At 39.4% G+C, this 13,591-nt stretch overlaps 1 protein-coding gene across 4 annotated transcripts in view; it reads left to right on the top strand.

Moving 5' to 3' along the window:
* The window catches only part of ATP8A1 (ATPase phospholipid transporting 8A1), a 242,792-nt gene that overhangs the window by 131,064 nt on the left and 98,137 nt on the right, over positions 1-13,591 (top strand). For all 4 annotated transcript variants that reach the window (XM_082611029.1, XM_082611027.1, XM_082611028.1 and 1 more), the window contains 2 exons: positions 5,080-5,218; positions 8,516-8,580. In XM_082611029.1, the coding sequence (XP_082467155.1) occupies positions 5,080-5,218; positions 8,516-8,580 (204 nt within the window). The remainder of the gene's footprint in view (positions 1-5,079; positions 5,219-8,515; positions 8,581-13,591) is intronic.

Genomic DNA, 13,591 nt, shown 5'->3' with positions numbered 1-13,591 from the left:
AATTCGAGGAAGGAAGGGACTATGGTTGTGTCCCACCATCTTGCCCAGAACTACCTGCTCAGTGTGTGTGTGAGGGAATGAATGCAAGCACACGTGTGTGTGTGTGGAAGGAAACCAGTCCCAAAATGTGAGTCTGGGGCCTGCAGGTGGAAAAAGGAAACAGGTACCCCTGGCAGGAACACCTCAGGACTGAGGCTGAAACCCATTCACAGAAACAAAGTATTACCAAAAACTGAACAACAGAGACAAATGTTTAAAAACCTGATGATTTACATAAAATTCTAACTTTCATTTAATCTCAGTTTTACTTTCCATTTGCTGCCTTGGGGTGTGTGTTGATTCTTGGTGTCTAGTTTCTACCGTCCTAGCTCAGCTGTACCCCAGTTTGACCTGACATAATTTATTCAACCTCCCCGAAGCTATTAACTGAATGAATCAGTGTAAAGCATGTAGCAGTATCTGGTATTTCTGTGCTAAGGAAATGTTTCTTCATCTGCCTAGTCACAATCTTATTTTATGTTGTAACAAAGGTTCCCAAATGTTACTACTATTTATTCATATTTACTCCAGTGATAAAACTTTATTTACCAGTATTATTCCTTTTATTTGTCTTCAAAGAAACTTCTGCCCGATAGTCCATGTTATCATCTGAAGCCCAAGTTGATATGAGTTTGATAACTATGCTTTTCCTCATTTAGGAACATATCATAAACTTTTAAAATATACGAAATAATCTAAGCCCTGACACAATATTTGCTTATATGGAAATAGGTCATTTTAAGGTTCCGTTATTTCCCAATACATGTAATATAAACGTATTGGGGAAAAAACACAATTTCCAAATCTGTTATAATACATTTTACCATAGTTTTTAAATACTCTACATGACGTTTGTATCTTCACTAGGGTAGAAATTTTATACTTATATCCCTTTTTAAAAGCATTACATTATGAACATCTAAAAGAGAAAATAAGATTATTGATGACTTTTCTAGGTAAATAAATATTATTTCATGATTTTTCAGTGATAACTAAATCTATATTATATCAAAGAGGCATCAACTGAAACTTTTATAACTTTTGGCACAGTGACATTTTGAAAGTAAAATTAGTCTTTGGAGGTTTTTTTTTTTTTAATTCTATAAATGCCATGGGAATTTTATCACATTTCAACACTTGCTGAATATGTAATTCCCATTGTGACCATTAGTGGCCATCTGTGTAAGGTAATACATGTTTGGGATGAAATTGATTATGGCCTAAACGCTCTTGTGTTATGCTCAGGAAAAGCACGCAAAGTTCAAATCTTTTTTCCTAATGATCATTGTAGCTAAAGATATTCATTTCCAGAGGCTGAATAGCCTATCACTCAAGATCTAATCTCACAATAAATGACACCAGGGCCAAAGGAAAGGAGCCTGCAGAGCCTTCCACTAAACTTAGTAAGTGATGTGCCTGAGGATAAAGGGGAAATTAACAGGCTTTCAAATGTCATTTTTCTTTCGTAGGCATCAAAGTAGACCCACTGCAATTTTGCTAAATATTCAGAAATGTTTCATTAGAAATTCCTGTTATCATAGCCACCAATACACTCCAAGTTAACCTACTTGTAACATTTCTCAGCATATTCATTGCTGGCCCTACATTTTTGGTACTTTATATTATCTTTGCCTGGTTTGGAAAATGTTTCCTTTTTACCTGGGCAAAACCAGCTGCTTTCCTTCTTTCAAATATGCTTTGATCTCCCCCATGCAGTCATTTTATTTTTATTAGGTTTGTGCAGAGTAGTGTATACCCATGTACTTCCTGAGCTCATATATCCCCTTAAAGTAGAACTAGAAAATAGGCAAATAAACTTGTTTATATACTTCTAATTAATGTATTCACATCTTGGCTCTCACATTATCTAGTTACCCCAGGGTTTTGTGAAACATACTACAAAAAAAATACTTTTGGTTTAAAATTTTTGAGAGCTTATATTACTGAACTATCTTCATGATCGTTTAAAATCTTATCATGCTTTCCGTGGAATATCTAACATTTGAACACAACTATATCCTGATCTTCCCTGGCATGTGGGCCAGAATGATTTAGCTACTGATTTCCTAAAAGTATCTGAAAGAACTGATGGAATCATTGTCTCAATGTTGAAATACAGCAGTTGTGATGCTGGCATAGTTGATGCTGAACTGGTCTTCCTTTTCATTCTTGAACTTCTTGATGATGATTATTCATCAGGTTTTGATAGATTTCAAATCTGCTTCCCATTAAAGATAATAAAATAATGCTATCTTTTTAAAGAAGGAAATTTGCCTTCCTGTCTTATATATTATATACTAGGAAGTCATGCATCAAGTGAATCTAATAGCTACATAAGTTATTTGGAATATATTGAAGAGAAAATAGTCTAGATTGCAACAATACTTTGGAACATTTGGATTGGGGGGTTTTTTGTTTTTGTTTTTTGTTTGTTTTGTCATTCACTCACTCTGCAAATATACCAGATGCTAACTATCAGTGTTCTGGAGATACAGTATAAAGGTGAACAGAACCTGGTCCCTACTTTTCCTTTTTCAACTTAAAATTGCACTTTTTATAGGTAGCCAGGGCCCAAAGACTCCCCAGAGGTCTTCTTCAGCATCTCCTCGGAATCTGATGTGGTATGTCTGGGCTCACAGGGTCTTCTTTGAGTCAGCACTTAGTGCTCAGGCCAGCATTCTTATGAGGAATATGCCCAAGTTAAGGGCCCTTCACTCCCTCATGCCAAATAGGGACATCAGCCTACAACCAGAGCAGGAGCTGCATTTGTTCCTCTACCTAATATTACTTAAGTAGAAAAGAACTTAAAGAAGTCAACACTAGCCCCACACAGACTGATGCCTACTTAATTTACTTCAGCCAACATTTATGGGGCAGAGACTGGGAGTTGACCACTGTCTTGTGCACCATCCTAGACACAAAGGGGCAAGAACGCGATGGGCAATACAGAGGATCTTGGTTCAAGCCCTGCCCTTCCGTAATCTATCAAGTTACGTCACTGTGACAAATCATTGCCCCCCTCTGGGCTCCTGTCTCCTCATTTGTGAAGAAACAAGGAGCTTGGAGGCATGATCCCTAATTTTGAACAAAACTACCAGAGTCATACGTTTAAACAGGTAATCTTAATATGATAAATTAAGTATGTAAAGATGAGCAAAGTTCTATCAGAGCACAGCAGAGGGGAAAACTTGTTTTAAGAAGTAAAGGAAAACTTCTTTTGGACTTCCAGGATGAACCACGTTTCACCAGGCAGGGCCGTGGTGGATGTGTGTGTGTCTGTACACATTACCTACGCACGTAAACACATGCATGCATGTATATGCTAACACTGATGCATAGGCTCGCCCATCTGTATTTAAGCCCTGTGGCAGAGACTGCAGGCCAGCTAATTTAACACCTATTCCTACTGCCCTTCTGCCTTGCCCCTCCACTGAGGCTGGAAAAGCTAAATACTAACAGTTCAGGACGGCCATGTAGCACCATTGGGCCAGTTGCTGTATTTGGAAGTACTCTGAGGACTTTTAGAAACCCTTTTGCTTTTCAAATAAGAGGTGGATACAGTTGGTTTTACCACCTTTTTCTTGTCTTCAGTGTGGCTGTTATAATTATAGCTACAACAGCCACCTTGAGACATTGAGAGAGATCTGGAGAATGCATGAAAATGTGGTCAAGCCAACGATCTTATACCCACAGCTACCCACTTCAGTACTAATGATGTTAGAAATAGGAGCCTTTAAGCCACTTTCAGTCAGATATTTTTCTATTATTTATAGCCAAAAACATTCCTAAGCAATATACTCATCAACTACACACACTCACTCTTAGGTGTTTGTGTATATATTTAACTTTATTTTCCATGCCTACAGAGACTTGGGGCTATTTTTAGACTTGAATTGTGATGAAAAGTAAATAGGAATTAATGTTAAAGGAAAAAATAGAAAGTGGAATGCTTTCTTTGTTATTATCAACCCAGACACTATCCTTTGCAGTAATCTCCCTTATATCTAGTCTGTCCTTGTCTGATATTGTAAATAAAAAAATGAAGTCAAGAAGGGAGAAAATAGTTGAGAAGAAAGATAAATGCTGAAGTAGTTCATTCTGGAGGTTAGGTTATGGGGAAAATGGGTAAGACTGAGAATCGGTTGTGGCTTGCAGCACACTGTTGGGAAGGGTACCCAACTAGTGACAACGCCTGGTCACATGATGGAAAGAAAGATTTAAATCTTGGTCCATCATTGCCCATTCCTATGTATTTAGGACCGAGAACACCATTATCTGTTTCCATTTGGCAGGCCAGGTTTCCCTAACAGCCAGGAGATTGTTCTCACTTTTCCCTCCATGTAGGAAGATGAGAGAAGAAACCATTCTTTTTCTTTGTCAGAGATGAGAACAGCTTTCCACAGAGTGTTTTGGTTGTGTTCAGTCTTGTATGAAAGATACCATCTTTAATGGTCTCTGACCTTCCACTATGCAAACATGGAACCATGTGAAAAACACTCAGCCCTGTTCTTTCTTTCAGAGACTAATGCTATCACTTTGTTTATTGCTCCTTTCTTCATCCTTTCTCATTGTATTTTGTGTCTACATTTCCTGACACTGCATCAAATTACAATTTAATAGTGTTAGCCTGTAACCTTACTCTTTTTCAAACAGATTAGTTAGATTACTTCTTCACTGTGGTGATCTTCCATAGTTTTTGTTTTTATTTTTTCTTAATAGCTGCCTGCTCCTTTTTAACTGTTTTTGATTCCCCCCTTCTACATTTGTGTGTGTGTTTTTAGAATCAGTTCCTTACCTTAGGGAGGAGTGAGGTAAGACAGGTAGCTTCAGGGAGCCTAAGTCTCCTGCCAAAAGTACTGGATGAAAGTTAGGGATCCTTGAGAGAGAAAACTCAATGGGGTATTTGGAATTTACAACAAATTCATGAATTATCATTTAGTCTCTGATTTTAAAACATATATACACTTCAATTTTTCATTCTTAAAGAATCTAAACTTTTTTTTTTTAATCTTAAAAAATGTTGCCACTCTCTTTCTCCAGAATCTTCAGCTACTTGGAGCCACAGCCATCGAGGATAAATTACAAGATCAAGTGCCTGAAACCATAGAAACTCTAATGAAAGCAGACATCAAAATCTGGATACTTACAGGAGACAAGCAGGAAACTGCCATTAACATTGGTAATTCACCTAATTTAAACTTTAAGTCATGATGCTTTTTAACATGTTTTGATATATTTTAGAAGATAGATTTGAGATATTTCAAGATTTGAAATATTTGGTGTTTTCAGATTTCCATATTTGTTAATATCATTGGGCTTGTCTATTTACTTATGGCCCCAGTGCCCCTTTATATTTGCAGTGATTGTATGTATGGCCAAACTTCTCTTGCAACAATGTAATGCCCTCTCTCAACTTTGTACCCCTGCCTAGCCCCACCTCCCATCCATAATTGACACATGTAGGTAATCATTCTGCAGCTGTCTGCCAAAGTCTGGAGGTGGGGATTATGGCAGGCTTGTATACCGACACTTGTTTCTGTGACCAAAGATTATTTCTGAGATAGGAAGTAAGGTTCTTGCTAGTTTTCACTCATCCTACAGTTAATTCCAATTTTGCAGAGGGAGGTTGTATTAGGCAGCTCAGGCTGCCATAACAGAATACCACAGGTTAGATGACTTAAGCAACAGAAGGTTATCTTCTCACAGTCATGGAGGCTGGAAGTCCAAATCAAAATGTCAGCAGGTTGGTTTCTCCTGAGACATCTCCTCCTGACTTGCAGCTGGCCACCTTCTCTCTGTGTCCTCGCCTGGCCTTTCCTCTGTGGACTCTCACAGAGCATCTGGTGTTTCTTCCTCTTCTTATAAGGACACTAGTCCCGTTGGATTAGGGATCACCCTTATGACCTTAGTTAACTGTAGGTAGCTCCTTAAAGACCCTACCTCCAAATGCACTCACAGTGGCAGTTAGGGCTTCAACATATGAATGGGGAGGTGGGGACACAATTCAGTCTGTAACAGAGGAGAAAGCTAATATTCGCTGTTAGAGGCCTATAGTACCAATAATATGCAAGAAAAATATTGTTTGTTTCCCCCAGTTCAGTAATAGTTTGTTGCCTGAACACTGTGAACCCTGACAGTAACCTCTGGATGATACTGATGTTATGAATTACGTGCAAAACTCTCCCAAAACTAAAGAAAGCATTTCAGCGGTATTCACAAGATGAAACCACATTTTTAGAAAGTCATCAAGTATCATGTATCTAAAAACATATAACTAATACTCCTTTTAGAAGTGTGAGTAATGACAGTATTCTGTGATAAATACTGTATTTATAAATATAGTATTTATATTAAATAGTATAAATACTATAAATTTATAGTAAATTGATGTTGTTAATAGAGGAAAATTAATTTTTAAAAGAAAACTAACCAGTAGAAGTTTAAACCTACAGGCCAAACAAGTTGTTAATTTTGATTATAAAAATTATCACTGGTGTTAGAGACAAAATGGAAAGAAGATGTATGAGAATACAGAATTCTTTAGAATCAGGAGACCTGGAACACACAGATATGATAAAGCAACATGACTACAGATAGAGGAAAAATGCATGGTGGTAAAGAGTAATATTTGGGCAAAATAAGCAATCCTCAAGATGGTTCCAGATTTGTAGCCATTATGAAAGTTCTCTGGAAAGGAGAGTATGGTGGTGGTTTCTAGCAACATTTAACCTTTAGAGTCTTAGGCCATAATTGTTCCTAGAAAACGGAAGGTAAGATTCATTCATTCAGCAAATGACGATGGTGCCTATGGTGCCAGGCATCAGTTAAGAACAGGGAACAAAACGTATCAGAGTCTCTGCCCTCAGAGCTCAAATCCTAGTCAGGGAAACAGACAATAAAGTAAATGAGAAGGACACATAGTATATTCGATGGCAATAATTGCTCTAAAGAAAAATAAAACAAGGAAGGGAGAATAGGGTATTGCACAGAGGGATTCAGTTTTAAATCAGGAAGTCAAGAAGAACTACTGAGAAGGCGACATCTCAGGAATGACCTAAGAGAGGAAAAGATGTCACTTGGATGATTCGGGAAAGCTGTCTTCTGTTCTAGAGAAAGAACAGAAATACAAAGTGTGAGAGGAGGAGAAGAGGTCAGCAGTATAGCAGAGCCCAGGTTGGATGGGCCTCCCAGACTGTTGTCCAGACTTGGCTTTTATACTGAGTAAGATGGGAAACCATTGGATGGTACTGAACTGAGCAAACACTTGATCTGACTTTATTGTAAAAAATAAAATAAAAATCTATATATATATATCTCTGTCTGGCTGCTGGACAGAGTAGACTCAAAGGAAAGCAAGTGTTGAAGCAGGAAGGCCAGAGGCTATTGAATTAATCCAGATGAGATATGGTGGTGGCTTGGACCCAGGTAATGACAGTAGAGGTGGTGAGAAATAGTTGGGTTCTGGATGGATTTTGAAGGTAGAGCCAACAGGATTGATTGATAGATTAGATGTAGGGTATGGAAGAAAGAAAGGAATCAGGGGTAAATTCAAGGTCTTTTAGCCGCAGCAACTGAAGGATGGAGTTGCCATTAATCAAATGAGGAAGACTAAAGGAGAAACGGGTTTTCTGGGGGGTGATTAAGAGCCTGGTTTTTGGATATGTTCAGTTTGAGATGCCTATTTTACACCTAAACGTCTGCTATTAAGTAGGCACTGGCATGTGAGAGTCTAGAGTTCAGGAAGGAGGTCTGAATGGGATTTATGAGTTCTAGAATGGTCAACATTTAGATGGTGTTTAAAACCTTAGGAAGGAATGAGATCACAAAGGGAGTGAGTGTAGATGGTATTGTTTTAAATGTGAGGCCCGCCAACAAGGTTGCCTGTTTTTCTCCAGCCACGTTCAGCTTTAGGCAGACAGGTGCGGAGTGAGCCGAGTTGGTTTAATCAGCAGGTGATTTTGCCCTGAAGCAAGTATAGCAAAGCAAGAGAGGGCAGGAGAGTAGAGGATGTGATGCAATCCAAGGGCAGGAAGATTGTGATGGGATCAATGGTCCAAGAGAGAGCCAGACAACCCTCCTGAACCCTTCTCCCAAAACAACCACTGGCCCATCTTCTCTTCGTGTTGGTCATCGTGAAGGATATTCCATACACATTTATCATTTTTCAGGACGTTGAGAATCCTTACTATAATCTCTTCCATATTTGTTTATCAAGACAGCCTTAACACTCCAGGTAATGTCCTTGTATCTTATCCCTCTTACAGCAAGCAAGAGCATTTCTTTTTTAAACTTCCTGCAAACCTAGAAAACAGCTGACTGCCATCACTTCTATTAAAATAGATAAAATTTTAATTTTATCAAATAAAATAGATAAAAAATAAAATTTAGAATTTTGTAGTATTATCATTTTAACGTCTTCACCTCTTCTCTCTAGAGAAATTAATTATATCAATCAATTTACTCTGTTTGGACATAGGACACTCCTGCAAACTTTTGAGGAAGAACATGGGAATGATTGTTATAAATGAAGGCTCTCTTGATGTAAGTAAGATTATCTTTTAAAAAAAAAACCTTTAATAACTTAATTAACTTGTAGCATTTTATTTTATATTCAGCTAACTGTAGAAATATTTTATTTTCCTGAGGTTAAAAGATACCTTACTACTATTGTTCTGCTAGAACAAACGTACACTGTTTTGAACCATTGATGTAAATAGATGCTAGCTTTGTATCTGTGACAGCTAAAAGAAATTGCTAAGTGATTTGCTTAATGTTGTGAGACAAGAAAGCTGCTTTACAAAAGCATTATGTCAGGAGGTTGCTGAGTGACTGCAACTTATTTGTATCTGCCTGGGTATTTTGTATATTAAGCATTTAATGTCTGCTTTAGCTTCCAGTGTTGATATTTTGCTTCTTTTTAAAAAATGTGAAAGCTGTTGAACAACACCAAATAACCAATAGTCAAGTTGTTTTTTGTTTTTTATCATTTTTTTGGCTGCGTTGGGTCTTCGTTGCCGCACGAGGGCTTTCTCTAGTTGCGGCGAGCGGGGGCTACTCTTCATTGCAGTGTGCGGGCTTCTCATTGCAGTGGCTTCTCTTGTTGCAGAGCATGGGCTCTAGGCACACGGGTTTCAGTAGTTGTGGCGTGCGGGTTTCAGTAGTTGTGACTCACGGGCTCTAGAGCACAGGCTCAGTAGTTGTGGCACACGGGCTTAGTTGCTCCGTGGCATGTGGGATCTTCCCAGACCACAGCTCAATCCCATGTCCCCTGCATTGGCGGACGGATTCTTAACCACTGTGCCACCAGGGAAGCCCCTCAAGTTTTTTTTTTAATGTCCTAACTTCTGGGCTGAAATATGAATTCCTAGGATGTCTTTTTTCATGGCTGTGATCACATGAAGTCATATTTGGAAAAGAGGGAAAGATTTTTTAGGAATATAGTGTAAAATAAAAGTTAACAAAATAAAAAGAAAGTAGGTCAAATGACCTGTAAATATTTTAAAGGAAAGGTGAGTGCAATTTAAGGTGGAAGACAGAACAGGAGAGGTGATTATACTACTGCTTGAAATAGTCATTGTGACGCAAAGAGCAGAGCAAACCTGATAATTAGGGATGTTGGAGAAGCCGAGACCAGCTCTGTAGAAGGGATGATGAAGAGGCAGATGTTTTGAAGTTGGATATAAAACAAATTACATGTAAGAAGTATTTAGCTTCTGACTTTTAAACTGAAATGATGATCTCTTTATTATTTGTCCTTAAAACAATACTTGTGATACTCTTCCCTTTCTTGTGAAATCTTTAAGCACCTTGTAGCCTGAAGAATAATATATGATTTTGCAATTATGAGAGTTGTTTATGCCTTTCATTATTGGGGAAGTGCTTTTTGTGAACGAAGCTTTAATCCTAAACACACACACATGCGCGCGCGTGCGCGCAAAAAGAAAGCCAGCCCTCCAGAAGCTTATAAATAATAAGGGAAGTAAAGTGCATACAAGTAACAGATATGTAAATAAGGTAGATAGCTTGCTGTGAAAATATCACGATGTTTAAGGAACTATTTACAAAGTAAGTGGCATTTAGTTACATAGAAGTGAGTACCTGAGTAAGGGGAACAAAAGCAGAAAAAGCTGAAAGTTACTGGAAGTAAGTTCAAGGCATATTTGGGGCATGAAAGAGGAACATTAAACTTGAGCACAAGGTTATAATTTTTTAAGTATGTTTTGTTTGAATAAATGTAGGCACAGAATGTAAAATTTAAAAGTTACAAAAAGGGAAAGTACAGGTGGCAAAAAATGAATCTCCCACCTTTACACCCGGCCTATTCGTTTACCTCCCTAGGGACGGTCACTAGTTCCAGTCTTGTGTGTTTGTCCAGAGATGTTCTGACTTACCTAAGGGATATATGTGCATGTCTGTGGATGCATCCTTTGTTGTTAAACACAAATTGCAGCATGCTGTCCACACTGCTTGATACTGCACTTTGCTTTTCTCACTTAATATATCTGAACAATTGTTTTATAATGGTCTGTGTGAAGCTACCTAATTCATTTTAATGGTGGCACAGTATTTATAAAGCAGCCATAAAAAAATGAGAGAGCGGGGTTAAAACTGGAGAGCTAGTCTCGGGTCAGCTGTGGAAAGCTGGGCCAGGTTTGAGAATTTGCCTTCATAGGCGAGGGAAGCAATTACATCAGCCTCTTAAAAGAGGTGTGATATGTAGAAGCAGTTCTACATAGGCAAATTGGAAGGGTGGGAGGCATGGGGTGCAGGTAAGGGACCAGGATAAGAGTTAGGGAGGAGGAAATGGGGGCACCAATGCCAGCAATGTGGTGTGAAATTCAGGGAAACTTATCCCATGGGGTCCCTGAGAAGGAGCCATCGAAGGTGGTTACAGAACTGGGTTGCAGTTGTTTACAACATTACAAGACCCTCAGTGTAAACATCCCCATAATCCCTGTAGACCATTAGGCCTTTGTGAGCATCATGGGTTACACGTGGTACCCAGGTTTTCTGACACTTGAAGGAAGTCAGAAGTGGGACCTGTGAGGTCAAAGCAAAAGCATGACCATGCTTGATTTGACATCCTTTTTGTCTGGATTTAGGCTTTCACTTTATGTAGAGTGTGCTAGCATTGCTTCTTTTGTTTTCATCTGTTTCATCATTTTTCCCCAACTCTTAGACAAACACAGTCTTGAAGTGTTTTAAGTATCAAGTGATGTAAATAGCAATCTCAAGAAAAAAAGAAAACTGAAATACCAAAAATATTCAATGTACTGAATTATGTATTGTTAAGACAGGTTTATTTATTTCCATTTTGAAGTTTCCAAGATGGCAACTCAAAAGTAATAAACAGGCTTCCCTGGTGGCGCAGTGGTTGGGAGTCCGCCTGCCGATGCAGGGGACACGGGTTCGTGCCCCGGTCTGGGAAGATCCCACATGCCGCGGAGCGGCTGGGCCCGTGAGCCATGGCTGTTGGGCCTGCGCGTCCAGAGCCTGTGCTCCGCAACGGGAGAGGCCACAGCAGTGAGAAGCCCACGTAATGCAAAAAAAAAAAAAAAAAAAAAAAAAAGTAATAAACACCTCAATGGGACTTCTCTGGTGGTCCAGTGGCTAACAATCCACCTTCCAATGCAGGAGATGCAGGTTCAATCCCTGGTCAGGGAACTAAGATCCCATGTGCCATGGGGCAACTAAGCCCACGTGCCACAACTATTGAGGCTGCGCACTCTGGAGCCCATGTGCCACAACTAGAGAGCCTGAGTGCCGCAGCTACTGAGCCCGCGTGCCTCAACGAAGACCTGATGGGGCCAAATAAATAAATAATTTTTTTTTTTAAGTAATAAACACCTCAAAGGTACTTGTACTACCTATTGCTGCAGGAGCAAACGTAGAACCTCAGGGGAATACTTAATTTTAGTGAGAGCAGGGACACCCGTCTGTCTGTTTTGGTTTGCCATTCTCTCTCACTCCCCAGCAAGTTGCCTAGCCCATAGTTTGTACTCCATAAATATTTGAGAAATGAGTCACTGAATAAGGTTTAATTAAGGGCTTCCTTTAAAAACAAAAAAAAGGTTGTGTATCAGTTTTAAGTTTGGTAGTAATCAATCATATCTGGTACTTAAAGAACAAAGTGTTTAGAAATGTCCTTAGCAATTCAAGTGCCAGTTAGGTGTGGAAGATCACAGGCAAACACTATGGCTGAATGAACTGACAGACTCATCCAGCTCCAGGCTACCTTGGGTTCTCGCACTGCTGTCTGGAGAAGGTTTTTCTTCCAGAGAGTTAAGTGGTGACTTTACAAATCTGGCTGTCTGGGGTCAGACCTGCTGTGGCAAACTCATTTGCTTCTCAGCAGGAAAGGAAACAGCACTTTGCATCATAGCTCCTTCAGATCTTGTGTCATACAACCCATGGCTGAGATTTCAGGCAGGTCATTAGAATGAGTCTAGGTAAATCATTATTTATTTTTCATTGCCATGGAAAAGAAAAGCATCCTATGTGTTCAAATTGTACTGATAATAATAAGAGATAGGGTTACCACTCCATCAGCACAGAAAATAATTAACATTTGGGTGATAAACTTAGGAACATGCCATCTTAGGAAATAATATTAATATAATAGGAAATAAATTGTGGGTGTTCAGAGTTTTGTCAAGTGACAATTTTTTTTTTTTTTTTTTTTTGCGGTACGCGGGCCTCTCACTGTTGTGGCCTCTCCCGTTGTGGAGCACAAGCTCCGGACGCGCAGGCTCAGCGGCCATGGCTCACGGGCCCAGCCGCTCCTCGGCACACGGGACCCTCCCGGACCGGGGCACGAACCCGTGTCCCCTGCATCAGCAGGCGGACTCTCAACCACTGCGCCACCAGGGGAGCCCTCAAGTGACAATTTTAATGTACTCAAATCATTCTGTGCAGTAGCACAGTGGTTAAGGTACAGTTCTGCCCCACCTGAGTGGGGCACCCTGCGCAAAGTGAAATTAGATAACTTCTCTGAGCCACTTGTGCTGCCTGTCAGGTGAGGGTAATGTTACCCTTGGATTGGTATGGTTAGCACAAGGCATGGCACTTATAAAAAGGATATGTTACAAAACTGTATAGAAAAATAGTCTATGTTGAAGTCTTGCTCTACAGACCTAATGTGGAATCTGATGGGCTTTTCTGCCTCTGTGCATTGCCGGTTCCTTTCACATCAAAAGCAGCACGCCCTGCTAGTATGACACCTGAGAGCAAAGCTAGGTGTTCTCACCCAGTTACCTGACAGTGTCAGCAAAAGAGTTTCTTAAAAAGCTTGATCATATTTGTTTTAATTTAGAAAGTAAGAATTTCATGGAGGGGCATCTTTAATCATCTAAAGTAGATCAGAGTCTATTAGATATTTGTTAGGTAACAGAATTTTCTATCATGTGACTTTGAACCACTTTGTTAGGGGTTCTGATTATGATCTTGGTATGAGACATTTTCTTAAGGGTCTGCAAAAGCACGAATTTTAAATTACTGGCTTGAAGGATATTTTGTACTTCTTCCCTAACTCTACAGAAATGCCCAGGAAATA

This window comes from Mesoplodon mirus (assembly GCF_964341445.2).
Source record: "Mesoplodon mirus genome assembly, chromosome: 2".
Taxonomy (NCBI): domain Eukaryota; kingdom Metazoa; phylum Chordata; class Mammalia; order Artiodactyla; family Ziphiidae; genus Mesoplodon; species Mesoplodon mirus.
Note: the sequence above shows the minus strand (reverse complement) of the source record. Positions and strands in the feature narration are given on the sequence as shown.